This window comes from Prunus persica, chromosome G8, assembly GCF_000346465.2.
Source record: "Prunus persica cultivar Lovell chromosome G8, Prunus_persica_NCBIv2, whole genome shotgun sequence".
In the NCBI taxonomy this organism is placed as follows: Eukaryota; Viridiplantae; Streptophyta; class Magnoliopsida; order Rosales; family Rosaceae; genus Prunus; species Prunus persica.
Genome location: NC_034016.1, coordinates 21,922,991 through 21,940,960, shown reverse-complemented (window position 1 = coordinate 21,940,960; position 17,970 = coordinate 21,922,991). Strand labels below are relative to the sequence as shown.

The 17,970-nt window shown below is 38.3% G+C and overlaps 5 protein-coding genes across 6 annotated transcripts; 2 read left to right on the top strand and 3 right to left on the bottom strand.

Moving 5' to 3' along the window:
• LOC18767126 (heat shock factor-binding protein 1) lies at positions 516-2,303 on the top strand. The gene is made up of 5 exons (XM_007201401.2): positions 516-723; positions 1,152-1,205; positions 1,385-1,408; positions 1,484-1,526; positions 1,871-2,303. The coding sequence occupies exons 1-5, from the start codon at positions 721-723 to the stop codon at positions 2,014-2,016; spliced, it is 270 nt and encodes an 89-aa protein (XP_007201463.1). The 5' UTR covers positions 516-720; the 3' UTR covers positions 2,017-2,303.
• Positions 2,493-3,262, bottom strand: LOC18767090 (protein RALF-like 33). The gene has a single exon (XM_007199027.2). The coding sequence runs from the start codon at positions 3,112-3,114 to the stop codon at positions 2,764-2,766; it is 351 nt and encodes a 116-aa protein (XP_007199089.2). The 5' UTR covers positions 3,115-3,262; the 3' UTR covers positions 2,493-2,763.
• On the bottom strand, positions 4,985-8,386 carry LOC18768135 (protein LOW PSII ACCUMULATION 1, chloroplastic). Of its 2 annotated transcripts, XM_007199800.2 has the most exons (9): positions 7,958-8,386; positions 7,573-7,676; positions 7,193-7,328; positions 6,709-6,940; positions 6,274-6,431; positions 5,941-6,129; positions 5,707-5,807; positions 5,484-5,580; positions 4,985-5,221 (listed from the first exon to the last, which is right to left on the bottom strand). In XM_007199800.2, the coding sequence occupies exons 1-9, from the start codon at positions 8,198-8,200 to the stop codon at positions 5,147-5,149; spliced, it is 1,335 nt and encodes a 444-aa protein (XP_007199862.1). In that variant the 5' UTR covers positions 8,201-8,386; the 3' UTR covers positions 4,985-5,146. The 2 variants fall into 2 exon arrangements, 1 of the variants encoding a protein (XP_007199862.1); XR_002269523.1 differs by lacking the exon at positions 4,985-5,221 and having other exon boundaries at positions 5,485-5,580; positions 5,707-5,803; positions 7,958-8,349.
• On the top strand, positions 10,975-14,156 carry LOC18767870 (putative indole-3-acetic acid-amido synthetase GH3.9). The gene is made up of 4 exons (XM_007199702.2): positions 10,975-11,701; positions 11,797-11,898; positions 12,461-13,284; positions 13,380-14,156. Exons 1-4 carry the CDS (start codon positions 11,412-11,414, stop codon positions 13,961-13,963), a joined length of 1,800 nt encoding a protein of 599 aa, XP_007199764.1. The 5' UTR covers positions 10,975-11,411; the 3' UTR covers positions 13,964-14,156.
• Positions 15,761-17,317, bottom strand: LOC18768428 (desiccation-related protein PCC13-62). Its single transcript, XM_007200684.2, has 3 exons — positions 16,954-17,317; positions 16,576-16,801; positions 15,761-16,362 (listed from the first exon to the last, which is right to left on the bottom strand). The coding sequence occupies exons 1-3, from the start codon at positions 17,268-17,270 to the stop codon at positions 15,967-15,969; spliced, it is 939 nt and encodes a 312-aa protein (XP_007200746.2). The 5' UTR covers positions 17,271-17,317; the 3' UTR covers positions 15,761-15,966.

Here is a 17,970-nt window from a genome sequence, read left to right as displayed (position 1 = left end):
TTTGTTTCTTTACAAGTTTGTTTTGTAATTTTATAAATTTTCTAATCTTCAGCTGTTACATATCAGTTTACTGTTAAGCATAATCTACCAAAATTAACATCTACTTTGATACTGGTACGTATCCCATACGTAGTTAATTTTGAATTAGATGCTCACATTCAAAGTTTAGAAAAATTTTGGGTTGAGGGAATCAAATGGGTTTAAGGGAAGAGGTATGGAGCTTGGCAAAAAATCTTGGGTTTTGGGTTGTTCATAGTTGTGCATGGCCTATCTCTTGGGCCTTGTATCTCATTCAGCCTTGTTCTATTTGCTTGGGCTTTTGCACTTGCTCTCTAATTTTTTGGTTATTTAATAAAATAAAGAGAAAAGAGTTTTGGGATAATGAAATTTTGAAATTTCAGTGGCGCTATTATTTTCAACATCAATTCTTCGACTTTCCTACTCTGACTAAAATGCCCATTCTTTCCTTCTTAGATATAAATTTTGAATTCAAATACCATGGCAAAATGACCCTAACATATCCACTTGGGTTGGGCGGCACAAATGTTAATTTATTTTCCAAACAAGGGCCTATATGTAACTTGACCTTAAAACGCAGCACCGGAAATATAAACCACAGCCCACGCCGCACCCAAAATCATCCACGCATCAGCTAATAGCCTTGTAGAGCTACTGTACGGAAGGTTGGAGCAAGAAGGTCGTTTCCGAAATTTTTAGAGGATGGTAATGGCAATCTTCTCTCTTCTCAATCCTAGTTTTCTTGTTTTTCTTTTTCTGTGATTTTTTGTTTTTGCCGAAATAAATCATTTAATTTCGCACAATTAAGCCGCTAGGGTTCCTAATATTTCAAGTCCGATTCAATTCGAAAACTGTGTATTTACTGTCTTTAGATTTGTTCTAACTCCACGATTTCTACTATTTTTGAAATTTGAAATTGCGATGCATGTAGTTTCAAATTTGGATGCCAAGAATTTGTTTTGTATGTTTTGAATTATACAGGAAATGTTTTGCCTTTCTCACTGGTTGTTGCAACTCGCTCAATTGCGCGTCGTTTTATGCCTTATTGATAGTACGACATGTCGCTAGGGCCACCATTTCAAACACTTTGGACTTCAAGTGCCTGATTTACTGTGATATGTTTATCTTGGCAGGATGGGCATGATTCAGAAGATTCAAAGCAAAGCACCGCAGACATGTCTGCTTTTGTGAGTGCCTTGATTTTCTCGCAACATCATAAATGTCGGCATAGCTTATAAGTTATGATAGTTGTTGAAGAATGTAGGACTTTAACATTATTGGATTATTTATACAAGAATCTTGTGTTGGTAAATGTTTGTTTTCTGTTGTGTTCTTGTCATAATTTTTGTGCATTTATTTTTTGCAGGTGCAAAACCTTCTTCAGCAGATGGTGAGTTGTGAGTTATAAGTTAGAGCTTATGTTGGTCACATAACTGACTGTTGCTAATAAAATTTCTGCCTGCAGCAATCTCGGTTCCAAACAATGTCCGACTCCATCGTTACAAAGAATATCCTTTCCTCATTTTCTTTAATTTTTACAATCGCAAATTTGGTTCTTCGTCAATTTTATTAGATACCTCCTGGAGGTACACCTATTAATATGTCTAACTAATGTAAATGAAACTAATATAAATGATTTGGTTTATGTATGCTTATTGAAAGCCTTAAAATTGTCATTTGGCCTGCCACCATAGGAAGCTGTTTTTACAAACTAGGTGTATCGATGTTTTCTGGTTTTGGCTGGTAGTTCAGATAAGTTGGAACTTAATGGGTTTGAAACCTTACTGTCTGTGTCATATCATTGTAGTGGTTTAAATGAAATCTATTTTGTGTTTTCTTGACTGTGATTCACTTGACGAGATGGGAACTCGCATAAATGAGTTGGAGCATAGCATCAACGACCTAAGAACAGAGATGGGAATCGAGGGCTCTCCATCTCCCGTGCAGCAGCCCAAGCCAGAGGCAGGTGAAGTGAAGCAACAAGAAGGTTCTGCATAAAATTAGTCATATTGTGAACATTTGACGAGTTTTTTTTACTTTTTGCCATCTTTGTCTGTGTTTCTGTATGTGTGCTTAAGCTATTAAAGCTGATGTTACTGTGAAGATTATAAGCTTCCAATGTGCTCTTGTAGCTAATTTATCTTTCGAACGAAATTTTAATTGTATGGGCCATGTTAGGCAAAAGTCATGAATATGACATGATTTTTGATCATTGATTGTATTTGCAGCTAGTAGCCCCGTTTCAAGACTGATTTGTTATCAGAATTGTCTAAAGCGTTTAACAATTCACTGCTGTATGTATTTTTAAATTTGAATTTCTGAGAGCGTTTGGTTGCTGAGAAAATATTTTCATTCGAAAACATCTTTATATTTCATAAAATCCTGGTACTATGATCCTGCAACTAACAGGCCCTAGATGGGGTCGACTTTGGCTCTAACCAGACATACACATTAAAGTGGGAGGACATAAAGAAAGAACAAAGCAGAAAGTTCATTAGGAGGATAGATTCTTAAGTTAAAGAACAAGGTTGACCAAGAAACATTGCCTGCTTAAGTAAAGCAAAATCTGAGACGATCCGCTTTCTAATTTTCAACATTTCACAGAGGAACCTGTGTGTTTTCTTTTATCTGAAGTCTGGTACTGTATTGAAGTTGGGATAAAAACAGAAGATAAAGCAAGAATATGAACATTACAATCCACAACAAGCCAAGGCATAAACATAGTAAAATAGGCTACACTTTCGATCAGCTACGGCAACGAGCAATAGCACTGCATCCACGGTTGTAGGGGTTACTCTCTGCACCTGGCTTGCAGTTGTAGTAGGACGCACCTCTCCGAGAGCATGGCACAGTGTTCCTCTGCAGAGCTCCATAGCTGATGTATTGTGAGGTGGCCAGTATCCGCCTGTTGATCTGAGAGTCCATGTCAAATTCATCATCAGCCATGCACTCCGCAATCGAACCCTGGCAGCGGGTTCTGCCTGGAACCCAGCTCAACCCGTGATCGCTGCCTGCATGGACGGTCCAAGTGGAGATGATCAGAGTTGCCGTGAACATGTAAAAGGCGAAGAGAAAAATGGAAGAGGAATTGGCCATAGTTTTTGCTCTGTTTTGCTGTCTTGGCCTATACAAGAAAATAGAGTAGTTTTGGTTGCCAACTTGTTTTAAAGTAGTTGAGTCTCAATCTTGGACTCAGTTTTATAATAATAAGAACAAGTGAATAAAGCTAACCTAAGAAGGAACGAAAAGCTAATTTAATGGAATGGGATGCTCATTTCTTCAACGAGGCTAATTACTTTATTGACCCTCACCACACCAGTTCAAACTTGTTGTAATTGCTACAAAGAAAGCTGAAATTGGATGAACCTGGGACTTGTTCAAAACCTACCAAGAAAAGGAAATCAACCACTAACTAAAATAATGCTGCTAGATTAATTACGTCAAATCCAAAGCATCTTCTTAGCCTTTGTGAAAAAAAAAAACAAAAAAAAAAAAACAAAATGTAGAAACGATCCAAGTTTTGTGATTTACGCAATCGTTTTTATCAACAAACCGAGTACAAGTAGACGGTAGACTCATGAAAATATATATAATTTATTCCAATCGTTGACATTGATATTGTTTTTGAATTCGTGCCAGCCAGCACTTACAACAACTTGGAGTCACTTAGGCCGACTTTAAACAACAGATTTAGACTTCAGGCTTCATCTATATGTATAGACTATTCTATTTAACAACAGCTTTTCTTAATTCTATATAATAACCCAGTTGGCCAGCTGGGGGTGCGAAAACAAAAGGAATTGCATGGTGGTTTGGGGCACGAGTCTTTTTTTTATTCTTTTCTTTAAGTTCATGGAAGGGCGAGGAAGAGAGTTCGTGAGAATATATTTAAAGAGTATATCTACGCGGCTATACTCCTACAATACGCTTCACAATCATCTTGAAGTTTACAAGGTTAGCATTGGTTAACTGGAGCAAGTGATTGTGCATGAGTTTTACTCATAACTCAGAAAAAAGAATTCACAATACTGGATGTTGTTCATGGCAGGATCCACGCCTTCATAACTCGGAAAAACAGAGGCCTAAAGTCCATCATTATCAGGGAACCAATTGATTCAGTACGTGTGCCTCGCCTAACCTCATCATTATTGAATTTTATTTAAATGACAAAGTTGCACAAGTGAAGAAAACCTTTCAATTGTGTTCAGATGTCTAATCATATATTCTTCAACAGTTTATATATATACACAAGTCCCTTGGTTATGTCACGACTCAGGGGAGGATATCTGTATGGCAAAGACGTCTAAAGGGGGAAAAAATATATTTAGAGCGTATAGCCGCCCGGCTATACTCCTTATATGGAAAATATACATTTATAGAGTATAAATTTAAAAACAATTTAAATAGTATAGCCGAACGGCTATAATACATGAATAAACAATATTTTAACGAGTATAGCCTCGCGGTTGTACTTTTTGAATAAAAAATATATTTAAAGCGTATAGCCGGGCGGCTGTACTCGCTTAAAAAAAACATTTAACCAGTATAACCGGGCGGCTGTACTCCTTGGATAAAAAATATATATAAAGAGTATAGCCGCGCGGCTGTACCCCTGGAATAAAATATATATATAAAAGTATAGCCGCGCGGCTGTACTCCTTGAATAAAAAAATATATTTACAGAGTATCGCCAATCGGCTGTACGCCTTGAATACAAAAATATATTTACAGGGTATAGCCGACCGGCGATAAGCTTTAAATAAAAAAATATTTAAATAGTATAGCCGCTCGGCTATACGCCTTGAATAAAAAAATATTTACAGAGTATAGCCGCGCGGCTATATACTGTAAATAAAAAATATATTTAAAGCGTATAGCCGCACGGCTGTATCTCTTGAATAAAAGAATACACGTAAAGAGCATGGAAAGAAACTTCTTTGTGCATATATATATATATATATATATATTATATCAAATATCAAGATTTATTTCCACCGACTTTCAAAATTCAAGATGTTGAGGATATTACAGATGTATTCAATTCCAAGAAAATATTAGAAATTGGGGGAGGGGAAGTGTAAGAATAAGATGATTGCCTCACAAAGGCATCTACAAGAAGAGGTGGCTCCTATCTTTCTAGTTTGCTAAGCAATGCTTCTATTGGTGGCAGCTCCTTGACAATTTGTTGCCAGTCAGGCATGCCCTGCAAAGACATGGGAGTATTACAGATGTATTCTACTCCAAAAACAACAAAAAAGAAAAAGGAAAAGGAGACGAAGACATTCGGAATTTAAGTTTTCCTTTGAGTCAAACCAGTTTAAACGTTTGGTGTATGGGCACAGAATAGAAAAGAACTCCGTTTTAGGGTGAATATTATTTGAAATGAAATGCAGGAAATCCTGAATGTCAGCAGTAGGGGATCAGAAACTCAAATCCTGAACTTGAATAGCCATATATGCACTTACTTTGCCTGACCTTCGAACCCGACCATCTAGGCGCAGTATAATATAGACATCCTCACCAGGAGTAACTCCTTCAGACTTTTGCTGATCCCTTATCCACCTAAACAAGCATTATGAAATCTTTAGCCATACAGAACCAAATAATGCAAATACACATGAAACATTTTGTCATTTAGAATAATAAATTGGTGGTGAAGCGTGGAGGCAGTATAGAGTAGCATGTAACCTTTCCCATTCTGAAGGGGATACAACCTCAGCCTTGAACCGAATTTCAGCTTTTAACTTTGACTTCGCAGTTATAGATTGAGTTCGTTTCTCGAATTCTTCCTACCATGGAGCCATTAGATTGTGTGAAGAATGAAGTAAACTATTGAAATCTAAAGCTTGTTTAGGAAATTCACCTAGTTCTAGAAGGATGATGCTTGCAAGCAAACTATAGATGGGAGACTCTGCAACTTACCCCAATGGAAGGAAGAGCCGCAGCTGCCTTTGAAGGTGCACCGAAGCCCTTCTTCTCTATTTGAGGTGCCCTAACTTCATCCCAGATGACAGGAACTAAAAGAACACCCCTTCTTAGGAGCTCGGTTCGAAACCTCGCTGCCTGCTGGATACTTACGGAAACAGTCTCCTTCTTCCCTGCTAAAATAACCTAAATCATAGACTTTATCTAATCATTGGCATATTCCAGATAATGAAAACAGAAAACAGATGTAGAGAACAAAATGCACTGCACCAACGTACAACCAACATAGACATATTCCATAAATTGGAATAAGTAAGCATTGGTACTCACAGGCCTAACAGTGTCTCGCAACTGCACAAGTTCAACAATCCTATTGGTGGAGAGGCGCAACGGCAACCTCGATAGATTTTCATCACGAGATATTTGAGTAAGTTGTTCCTCCTCCTTCTTGTTTTCCCATAAAAATAACGCCACAAGAACAATAAGACCTGTAGATTACTGATTCAAAAGCTTAGTCGTGTTAAAAAGCAGGTCACAAAAACAAAAGTTCAGTCAATATCGTACTTAATTCTTTACTTTCCTAAGAAATTGAAAGAAGATATAACTGTCAATGAACATCCAACCCAAAAGACCGATGTAGGATTATTCTTTATAACAAGGTTATCTCATCAAAGGCACTGTATATGGATGAACTCAGTACTTTTATACCAAAAAAGAGGGGAAAAACCATACTTTTTATATGCAAGTAAAAGCACTAGATGTTACCTCCAATGTTAATAGCGACATTGCCAGCAGTTTCCCAGACATCAGGAGCATCATCACCACCTGAAATTGCACGGAACAGCCTGGGTACAGTAAAGAACGTTGAGATTCCTGCAGCTGCCGAGAACGCCACATAGAAGAATCTCCTAATTCCACGGAATGGTGCTTGGACTTCACTAATGAGTTTGAGATCTCTCCTAAAACTGTAGCCTATATCTTCCCCACCTAGTCTAGCCTGTACAAATAATAAATAATTGTTAACAAGGATGTCCAAGGATGGAAGAAATCATAGCAAGTTTTCAACAGTAATTAACAGCTATTCATGTGATTCCATCACTTTCATACTCCAACCCGTTGAAAGAACCAGAGGATGAGATGCACTCTAAAGTCTTTACAGTACAAAATAACTGTCAAAGCATCCATAGTATCCAAATGAAGTAAAACAATGTAAAAGTGAACAGTTTGAACTTTGAGTTTAGTAACAAACCTCTTCCTGCAATTCCTTAAATTCAGGCAAAGCTCTAAAAGAGGCCAAGTCAGGATCATTCAAAATTGTGCCGAATTTGAGGTTATATTCTCTCAAGGCAGTACGTAGACAATCAGCAGCTTTCCTTCCTTCCCCTCTTCCTCAAAATGGGAACAAAAAACAATATCCATCAGCCTACCCAAGAATTAGTTAGGGCTAAATTCTGGATTAGTTTCAGATAGAAAAATATAAACTTCAGGCATTTTAGACAGAGAAATCTGATCAGGTTTCATGCTTGATAATCGGTACAATTATGGAGTTTGTGATTGGATAAAGGTCTTTCCTGAATACAAATGATAAGATACAGAGGAAAGCCAATGAAAAAGCTCTGAAATTCTTACTTATAGGCGTGACAGCAGGCTTTATTATACAGCGCAGCTTGGGCTTCAATTGGGTTGGGATCTAAACTGAGTGCTGTTTCAAACTGAACTAAAGCATCTTTAACCTGAAAAGTGCAGGATCGTGGCCATGATATCAATCAAATACTTTCATACACCAAAAAGACAGTTTCTTTTCAGCAACAATAAAATTCTAAACGTATAAAATTAAAGAACCAACTGCAAAGATACGATATTTCTGCTTGATAGCCTTAAAGAAGAACAATTTTAGCTCATATATTATGGGAAAACAAAAAGGAATCACCAAAATTCAGTCTCACGAAAACGTAAACTTAGCTCAGTTAAATTGAAAATTGTAATGGCTCGTAGGAAAAAGGAGAATATATACCCGTCCTTTGGAGAAGAGCTGGAGACCCAAATTGACACAAGACTCGGCGGTCTCTGCATTGGCATCAGTGGACTGAGAAGTTGAAGAAGAAGAGCACGAAATGAGAGAGATACCGGCCAAGTTCTTATGGATTTGCAAATGGGTAAGGGTGGTTGTTCTGCCGGGAAGCCACGGCCTTATTCTTGTTATTGGGTTCGAGAAGGAGAGCCATTGCTGGTGCAGAGCCAGAGCAGCCACAGCCATTGAGGGAGTTTTGCCGACTCGCACTGTCAACCGTTAACAGTCTATCAAGATAGCGAAGAAAATCCAGTGTCATCTCTGCATCAACAGAACAAGATCCTAGCCGTCCGTGCATGGGAATGCTTTTTTCCTGTTCTTTTTTAAATTATTGTCATATTAATATATTTGTTTTTTTAATGGTAGAAAAATTGGTTCTTTTAAAGGTATATTATGAACCAGAGTTGGCCAAACAAAGTCCCTCTAATTCTAAAAGGTAACTCTACCCTGGTTTCAATCTGCCCCATCCATCCAATTAACACAAGTGATTATCAAATGACTAGACACAAAACAAAAGGAATGGATTCCATTGACACCAAAAGCTAGTCTAGCCCAAATAAGCTAAAGTTGAAACCCTAGAAAAGTAATAATGCATTATGCGTTATGCATGTGTACTTTTATACCACAAAAACCCTTTTCTCTGATAGAGAGCAACCAACCACCTACTATCCAATGAACTGTGATGCTCAGCTTGGCCAAGCAACATCCTATTTGAATCAATACACCATATGAGTATATAATTTATATGCTTGTGCAGAAACAGTAAATTCCAGCACTGGATGTCGCTGCGCCGCATCCGCATTTCCAATTCCAAAAGCAAAAAAAGCATCATAAACATGTTGATGTTTGTTAATTTGTTTACGTCTTTTCTTTTCAGCATCAATTATGGTGCTTCTGCTTGGAGAATAATGCTCATCCACAAAACCCTATGAAATCAAATGAAATAGCTTTCTTCTTTTCGGTCCTTTTTGTCTTACTGTAAGATTTAATAGCGCTTTCACATGTAAATGTTTTGATTATTTCGTTCGGGTGAGTGCAGGAGGGGGATAGCGGTAGGCATTCATCAGAAAGTGGATGGATCGATGCCTTGGTGGAGGAGGAGTATTGAGAACTACCATGCATATGTATCGGCATAAGATTATATACCAACTGCCAGCGGAACATTTCTGTTGTCATTTTGAATTGTAGTTAATGATTTAATTAGAGCCTTAGACCCCATGTTACCTCAATCTTATCAGATAGACATTGAGAATGATTCTCGTGTCAAAAAATATACTCGAGCTAATTTTTGTAGAACCCGGATCCTCTGTTTGGATTTCCTCTGCTAGGATTGCCGGATATCACATAGTTGTCATTAATACTCAAGAAATAGTCACATGCATGCTGTTGATCTGATCTGATCTGTTTGGGCCTTAGGCTAGCTGACGAAATAGTTACCTGATCAGTGATCACACAAAGATACTGCCATTCTGAGCATGATTGTATTCAAGAAATAAGGATATCCAAACTGGACATGGATGGTGGATAACCATGAAAGAAGGCACCCCAAGATTACATATATGGGATCATGGGGCTCATAATTTTATTATTTATTTATTTATTTATTTATTTATTGTATGGTTAGTGAGTGAGTGCTGAATATCATAGAGAGAATACTTCCAAAGCAAAGCAGATATTGGAGATGGAGGAGGGCACCATAAATTTTGAGTGGAAGCTAGGCACGCCCCCACCATAATTTTAGCAGCACAAGCTGACCTTGGAAAATCAAGCTGAGTATGGTTTACTTTCTTCTACGCCATCAACAACTTGCCTGGTTTAGAAAAAGATTTCAATCTCACTACTACAACCATGTCTACATACAACTGTCATGCAGAGGAAGAAATATCAATTAAACATATGGGACTTTTCGTACATTTGTTTCTTAATTAAAGATGCTGACGATGACACCAGTTAATTGGTCTCCCATTTTGGATGAGGATGTTTTTTTCTTTCTTTCTGCAGGGCAGTCGGCAGCCCTCTTGAGCATCTTGATCAACTCATTGAATGGCTGAGATTGCTCCTTGTTTTCGTTCGTCCCTATAGAAAAAGCCTATCTATCGATCGATCAAATCCCAACATGTAAACAGAAGCAGCAATTCCTTGTAATCGAATTCAATGTCCTAAATATGGTAGTTAGGAATAACTTTAGGGTTAATGGGGGTCGTGTGACGCTTGAATGACCTGACCTTTTGATGCCTTCACTGCAAGTGCAACTTGCCTTTTTGGTTGGTTTTAAGTGCTAATTTTTCTGGTGCAGGTACAGCTTGTTAACCACTAAGTACATATTGCTATAGAGACTTAATGCAGAAGCGGAGGAACAGAGGGGGCTTTCTTTCTTCTTCTTTTTTTAATTTGTGTTTTACACGTCACATTCTGTTCTGAGAGATAGAAGGGAACAGATACTACTAGAAAGAAAGTTACTGGTTTTTGAGCTTTCCCTACGCACGCACACTTTGATTGACACAAGAAGAAGAGCAAAAAAAACTCTCTCTCTCTCTCTCTCTCTCTCTCTCTCTCTCTCTCTCTAGCATGTGGACAATCCATGATGTAAGAACCAGATACTTGTGATCTCAGTGTTGTAAATAAAATCAACAGTATTTGAAAATGTACGTCACATTGTCCTGTTGTCAAATTTAAAAGTAGACGCATGATTATGTGCTTTTAATCACCATCGCTCTGTTATCTGTATGAAGGACTTAATCTCCATAGACCCGCCCTCTCCAATTGCCTTATCCAAAAAATGAGGATGGTGCATCAGGATCATGTTCTATGGTGCACTAGGCAAGAAAATCATCCCGAATTTCATTATTTTACATTTGACAAAGTTGTGATTAATAATTTCTCAAGCAACAGTTTGCCAAATGATTAAACAAACATGGGGGGAACTATTCAAGTTCTTCAGTTAAGAATTTCCTAACTTGAAAATCATGCATGTATTGTTTAAATTTCTCACACAAAGGAAATGAATAATAGTAGAAGCATCACAAACACATCATGTATTCCATGCAGACAAATTGCTATATCTGATGCATGCTTTACTAAATTATATATAATTACAATTTCTACAAATCATATGTAGGGGCCAGATTGTTCAGATTTCTGCATATCATATGTAGGGGCCACATTTTGGATGTCGTCAGCACCAACTGTTCCCAATTAGGTTGCAGTGATGTGGAAAGAAAAAGAAAGAAAAAAGAAAAGAAGAGAATTAAAAATGCAATGCACCTGTGAAAATCATCTAACACTGCCAAACTCTATATATAGACCCTCCTATTGGTTTCTAAAACTATTTAGCAATAAGAGTTTTCTTCTACTCTAGTTTCTTCTGCTTCCTTGATTATAATTAATTACTAACAACATGGATGGGAAGAAACTAGAGTACAAAGGTGAGGAGGCATTGAAGGAGATTGAGAGGCTCACAGCCAAGGCTGATAAAGTTCAGTGCAAATTTCTAAAAGAGATCTTAACACGAAATTCGAAAACCGAGTATTTGAGTAAGTACATGAAGGGATCAAAAGATGTATCAGCTTTTAAGCAATGTGTCCCAGTCATTACTTACAAGGCCATTCAGCCTTACATCCAAAGAATTGCTAATGGTGAAGACTCTTCTCTCATTACTGGCCACCCAATAACTGAAATGTTATGCAGGTATCTCTGGTTTTCCTCTGTTCCTCTTTGATGGGTTCTTTACTTGTGTTTACATGTGATCAATTTTGATGTACTTTGCTTATGGCATTTTGCAGCTCAGGAACTTCAGGCAGAAAGCCTAAGATGATGCCATCGATCGCAGAAGATCTGGATCGTCGAACCTTTCTATATAATCTCATTATGCCAATTATGAACCAGTTAATTAATTACAACTTCTCTCTTCATTCACATCTCATGCATTACTATGAACATGAAATACATCCCCTCTAGGAGGGAACCACAATATTTGTGCATATATTCGTTTTAAGTAAAGATAGCCTCCTTTACCCTTCTTTTGACCAAATTCTTTGCTAGTGATAATAAATTATCCCCATTGTTAAAAAGTTTAGCTAATCTTCCTTATCCAACCACTGTGCTTGATTGTGTACAGTTGAGAACATGGCCTGATGATGGGACATGTTATCCTCTTCAAGGCTATTAGCCTAAAAATGTTATCCTCTTCCATTTTGATGCGCAAGCCACTAACCGAAAGATTAAAGTTAATATGTTGATGCAAATGTGTGATAGGTCAATTGGTCATGCAGTAAGCCTGTCCCCTTGCACAATTTTGAATTTCTCTTTTTGTAGATTAGATTAATTTAAATTAGGTTGGACTATCGCTTGTATAATATATTGATAGTTGTCAAGGGCAAGAACTGTAAGCTGGTCATGATTTTGATTACAATTATTCCCATGTGTTCGATATTCTAAATATTGCAGGTATGTCCCTGGTCTAGACGAGGGCAAGGCTATGTTCCTCTACTTTGTGAAGGCAGAAATGTCAACACCTTGTGGTTTGCCAGCTCGAACGGTGCTTACCAGCTACTACAAGAGCAGCCACTTCAAGTACCGGGGGCTCGACCCTTTCAACAACGGCACAAGCCCGGACCAGACCATTTTTTGCAATGACAGCAACCAAAGCATGTATTGCCAGCTCTTATCAGGCCTTGTCCACCGCCACCAAGTCCTGCGGCTCGGGGCCGTCTTTGCATCCGCTTTCCTACGAGCGATTTCGTTCCTTGAACGTAATTGGGTCAATTTTTGCAATGACATACGTACTGGACAATTAGACCCTTCTATCACAGACTCCGAATGCCGTTTATCGATGGCTCCCCTGCTTTCTCTGCCTAATCCTAGTTTAGCTGATGAGATTAAGGAGATTTGTAGCCAAACCTCATGGAAGGGAATTCTGTGCCAGCTTTGGCCTAAAGCCAAGTACATTGAGGCTGTGGTCACGGGGTCCATGGCACAATATATACCGGCTTTAGAGTACTATAGCGATGGAAAACTTCCCTTAGTTTGCACCATGTATGCTTCCTCAGAGTGCTACTTTGGTGTCAACTTGGAGCCCCTCTGTGACCCTGCTGACGTGGCGTTTACCCTTTTGCCCAATATGGGATATTTTGAATTCATACCATTGGGAGAGAACGGGACACGGCTCATGGACATAGATGAGGACGAGGAGGTGCGTAATGATAAGCTTGTTGATTTGGTGCAAGTGAGGCTTGGCTGCTATTATGAATTGGTGGTTACCACTTTTGCTGGTAAGATATATATATTTCTAGCACTAGGCAGTTTTAATTTTTCAAAGATGGATTGATTTGGATTTGGATTTGGATTTGGATTTGGATTTAATCAGGATTATATCGTTATCGAATTGGCGATGTGCTCCAAGTGACTGGATTTCACAACGAAGCGCCACAATTTAGGTTCATTTGTAGGAGGAATGTTGTTCTCAGCATCGACAATGACAAAACCAATGAAGAGGACTTGCACAAAAGCATAAGTGTAGCCAAAAAATTGCTAGAGCCCTTCAATGCTCTGCTTGTGGAGTACACTAGCTATGCGGACACGTCACATTTGCCCGGTCACTACGTCTTGTATTGGGAGATCATACACCATGGATCATCAGTGGTGGATTTGGACTCTTCAACACTTGATGTGGATAAGGTGCTCCAAGAATGCTGCATTGCAGTGGAAGAGGAGCTTGATTACATCTACCGTCGATGCCGCGCACACGACAAGTCGGTGGGCCCGCTTGAGATACGTGTGGTGGAGCCCGGCACGTTCGAGGAATTAATGGACTATTTCATTAGCCAAGGGGGTTCAATCAACCAGTACAAAACTCCAAGGTGCATCAAGTCTAAGAAGGCGCTTAAGCTGCTTGATTCTAATGTCAAGGCCTGTTTCTTTAGTCCAAGGGATCCAAAGTGGATCCCTTAATTACAACTCTTTTTGTTACTCTTCATTTCCCTGCTACTCAACTAACAAAGGTAGTGCAATAAGATTTAAATATGCATCTACCATCTCATTCTGCAGAGGATATAAAATAATTATGCACCTTCATTTATTTTATGTTTGTCTTTGTATCATCATTTTAATTCTATGAAGGTAAAAAAAAAAAAAGTATGCTCAAGTTCAAGTGTTGTCTTGGTCTAATTACTTGCTTGCTTGCATGAAAAAAATAAATATCAATATATACCAGACATAAATTTCAACGCTAATAAAATCAACCTCTGTTCTTGCTTTTGTTAGATCAAATTAAAACGACAAGTTTTTATGTTTTTAATCCGTATAACTAAGAAAATTAATTTTGGGATACATAGAAACAGTCAGTTTTAAGCGTCTCTGGTTTTTGGCCAGACAAGGGCAAATGCTATACTGTAAAATGGCGGCACATGTTCCTCATTTCTTATTAATTTGGTGTGGACATGAAGATATTTGAATTGGATTGGATAGAGCCGGATATACAATGCACTGACATCAGAAAAAATTGGGTGGCAGCAATTCATAGATTTTACGTGTACAACAAAAAAGCAGAACAAATAAAAAAGTAGTTACGGAGAATTGTACTCGATTGTACAAATTTATACTTACTTGACATTATCGATCATTTTAGTTTTCGAATAAAATTGTGAGGATGTGAAGAAATGTTTGATGTCCTCACAAAAATATGGCACTCATGAGTTTACAAAGACAGCTCACTCCACAATGGCCGGTTCAATTGCAACTTTATGCAGCTCCACAAATTAAGCTTTAAAGGTGATGATGACCATGATGTCCTAGTGGCCTGTTTGAAAATTGAGCACATGTATATGTATAGACTATAGTCATGCAATGCAGATAATCTAAGGATCAGTGGTCATAAAGTGTTTGTTGTGTTGTGTGTGTGGGTGTGTTAAGCGTGCACCCAACATGCGCATGCAAACTATATCTATATGTCAAGCAAAGCAAGGATCGAGAGCTGTTTCTGGATATTTGGGCGCTTGGGGTTGGAGGAAAATATATCAAGGAAATTCAACTTTGCTGTTTACTGCTACTTTTACCCTAAAGTTTGGGCTTTACATTTACAAAACGTGCCCCATTATTGACACACTGAGTCACCATGCATTACCCCTCTTGAAATTTTCAAATCAAGTGATAGGAAATCGAAAACTGCACTCCTGGGCCGCCCCGCCCGTGAGTTTAATTTCTTTTTCCGTAGATTAAAGTAGTTAAAACATTACTTTATAATAATAATAATAATAATAATAAAAGCAAAAAGATACGAAATCTATAGCAAGAGAATATTCACAGTAGCTAAATTCTTACAAATTAAGATTAAGATTTATATAATTTAGTGGTAATTAAGAAGTGAAACCTAATGAAATGCTCAGCACAGGACTAATCTTTCATTAATTAAGAACTAAACTTAAGTTTTTGTAAGTTCACAGGGATATCAAAAGAACAACTTTGGGGAAGGGTTAAATCTCTTCCCCACCACATAAAGTGCTGCCAAATTACCCCACTTCTCAGACAACTTTACGGGCCAGAGAGACCGGAAAAAGGAGAAAGCAACCACTTAACTACCATAATGTTCATAATCACCAGAAAATAATCAATGGATGGAGTGGATATCATGTGATTTGGTAGCTTTCTTTTCTGGGAGATAATAATGTTATTAGGAAGAGGGATTCGAACACGAGACCTCTAAGTTTTTATTTATTTTTGGGTTGGAGAGTGTAACTATGGAAAAGAAAAGAAAAATTAAACTTGCTACACCCTTAATAAGTGAGCACCATATATTATCCTTGATATAATTTACTACATAGTCGAATAAGAATCAAGACTTAATTTATTATAGTCTCAAGATTCATGGTGACATGCATACATATATATTAAATTCTAATCACGCACTGCAATTAAAATTGCAGCCCTGATTAGTTGTGAGTGTATCACATTGATTTCTAGCCTCCTCTTCCTCCTCCAGCCACGGTAACGTAGGTCCTTGCAATTTTGCCATTTGCACCTTGAGGATAAAATCCGCCGCGCCGGGATTCATTGCCTGTTCCGTACACAATCCGCAAGATCTCAGGTGGCGTCCTTGCATACGATAGCGAATTCACATCCGCTGACAGAACGTTACTGGTGGTTTTATTCTCAGCCCCAAGCGTTATGGGTACTCTGATGCCTTCATCTTTGTTGCCACTCTTGCCCAGCTTGTTCCTCAGCGCCGATATTCGGTTCGTGAACTCAGCCACCGTCAGGGGATATGGAAGCACGGTCTGACTCCCTCTTTCATACAGTAGTGTGCGTATCACTGCATCTTGTCCGGCCTCAACACCCAAAAGTGATGCAACCAACTACATATTATCATATAGTACATATAGATATAATTAGATTAATTACGAATTGTAACGCGGAACTCACGTAGGCTTTTATTTTGTACGTTTTAATAAACGTATGGAGATAATTTCAATACGCATGCATGTGTTGATAAACGTAATCAGAATCGAAATATAATTAATTTCAATATCACTTTTAGGGAAGGGATAGTAAGCATGGCCATGACGTACTCTGCGAGAAGCAGGGGCGGTGAGGTTTGGAAGGGTGCCAACATAACCGGTGAGTCCAACGTAAGGGATCAAATAGGATGCCAACAAATAGTTGACTGTGTTTGCATACGGGTCAAATGCAGGTATTAGAGTGAAGCCCACTGCTTCGTCAAAAAATTTTGCGAAATTCTGACGGCTAAGATTTAACAGAGGCCTTGGAAATCCTCCTACTGTTCCAACAATTGCTCTGCAAATTTGTCAATAAAAAAACATATATCACGAGCAGATAGTAAAGCGGAAATCAAGTGTATAAATTAATTATACGAACATACGCTACTCGCAAGGAATTTTTAGTTAAAGAGATTAATAACATTTATGCCTAGGGATGAATGGACGGACCTGATATGACCAACTTCTTGATAAGCGAATTCCTCGATGATACGAGCAACAAGAATATCGAGATTGGCCTTACGAGCACCAGCAGGAGGCGGACCTCCTTGAGCCAAATTTGGACTGATATCGTCGAGCCCTTTGCCAAGAGCACCATGCAGAAAAAACTCAGCCTCCAAGAATTCCAAGTTCAACGCAAACTGAACCTGGTCAGTGTCGGTGGCTGCCTGACCTGAAGCAGTCATGACCTGGAAGCTGAGAATATCCAATGCAACAAGAAATACAAAGACACTACTGAAACAATAAGATATTGAACAAGTAGCCATTGCTAGCTACCAAAACTTGATGCAATATCAATCAATCAGTATTAGAACAATTTATATATTGAGTGAATGAAGCAAAACCAATGTGCATGAATTTATATTGCACGCATAAGTAAACGTAGGGTGTACAAAGTTAGATAAGTCTAGCAATGTGACTGTGCGTAGGGTATGGCACGATATATATAGGGTGGTTAAAGAGGCTAACCAAACTCTGAACTCAACCCCTATCTTCTTAAAATTAATGGATGAGATTAACCTAGGGCAACAATGTCAAGTTTATTAATCGTTTGTTTAACAAAGTTCATGTGTCTTAGCAATGCTTAATCCCGTCCCTTCCTCCTCTAAACTTGGGTCCCACATGCCTAACTTCAATAATTCCACTTAATTGTGGGTACAAATGAAGCTGTACAAAAAAGATGGCAGGTCGATGAGATGATGACGACGACCCATCTTCGAAAACCCAATTAGGTTAGGTACTACCGTACGTAGTAGGTGTTGTCCGATCAAAAGCCAACTGTTGCTTGCTTCGGCTCATCGTCAACATTGATAAACATTCTGAGAGGATCTTGCTCGACGTTAACAAATGAGAAATGAATATTGTGGCGTTTATATTTTTAGTCAGAGAGAACGTTATTGTATTTGTATAAGGAAAGCCCATAGTTTAAGTTAGGCCTCAAGAGTCAAGACCCACCCATCAACGCTT

What these genes read in the sequence shown, in the direction of transcription:
- LOC18767126 (XM_007201401.2), top strand. An exon ending in CCGCAGACATGTCTGCTTTT is followed by an intron (nt 1,206 to 1,384) that starts GTGAGTGCCTTG and finishes TATTTTTTGCAG; the next exon opens with GTGCAAAACCTTCTTCAGCA. An exon ending in AAAACCTTCTTCAGCAGATG is followed by an intron (nt 1,409 to 1,483) that starts GTGAGTTGTGAG and finishes TTCTGCCTGCAG; the next exon opens with CAATCTCGGTTCCAAACAAT.
- LOC18767090 (XM_007199027.2), bottom strand. Translation starts at nt 3,114, where the DNA reads ATGGCCAATTCCTCTTCCATTTTTCTCTTCGCCTTTTACATGTTCACG.
- LOC18768135 (XM_007199800.2), bottom strand. Translation starts at nt 8,200, where the DNA reads ATGGCTGTGGCTGCTCTGGCTCTGCACCAGCAATGGCTCTCCTTCTCG. An exon ending in GCCTGCTGTCACGCCTATAA is followed by an intron (nt 7,329 to 7,572) that starts GTAAGAATTTCA and finishes ATTTTGAGGAAG; the next exon opens with AGGGGAAGGAAGGAAAGCTG. An exon ending in TTAAGGAATTGCAGGAAGAG is followed by an intron (nt 6,941 to 7,192) that starts GTTTGTTACTAA and finishes TTATTTGTACAG; the next exon opens with GCTAGACTAGGTGGGGAAGA.
- LOC18767870 (XM_007199702.2), top strand. Translation starts at nt 11,412, where the DNA reads ATGGATGGGAAGAAACTAGAGTACAAAGGTGAGGAGGCATTGAAGGAG. An exon ending in ATAACTGAAATGTTATGCAG is followed by an intron (nt 11,702 to 11,796) that starts GTATCTCTGGTT and finishes GGCATTTTGCAG; the next exon opens with CTCAGGAACTTCAGGCAGAA. An exon ending in ATTATGCCAATTATGAACCA is followed by an intron (nt 11,899 to 12,460) that starts GTTAATTAATTA and finishes TAAATATTGCAG; the next exon opens with GTATGTCCCTGGTCTAGACG.
- LOC18768428 (XM_007200684.2), bottom strand. Translation starts at nt 17,270, where the DNA reads ATGGCTACTTGTTCAATATCTTATTGTTTCAGTAGTGTCTTTGTATTT. An exon ending in CAAGAAGTTGGTCATATCAG is followed by an intron (nt 16,802 to 16,953) that starts GTCCGTCCATTC and finishes ACAAATTTGCAG; the next exon opens with AGCAATTGTTGGAACAGTAG. An exon ending in CCGCCCCTGCTTCTCGCAGA is followed by an intron (nt 16,363 to 16,575) that starts GTACGTCATGGC and finishes GATAATATGTAG; the next exon opens with TTGGTTGCATCACTTTTGGG.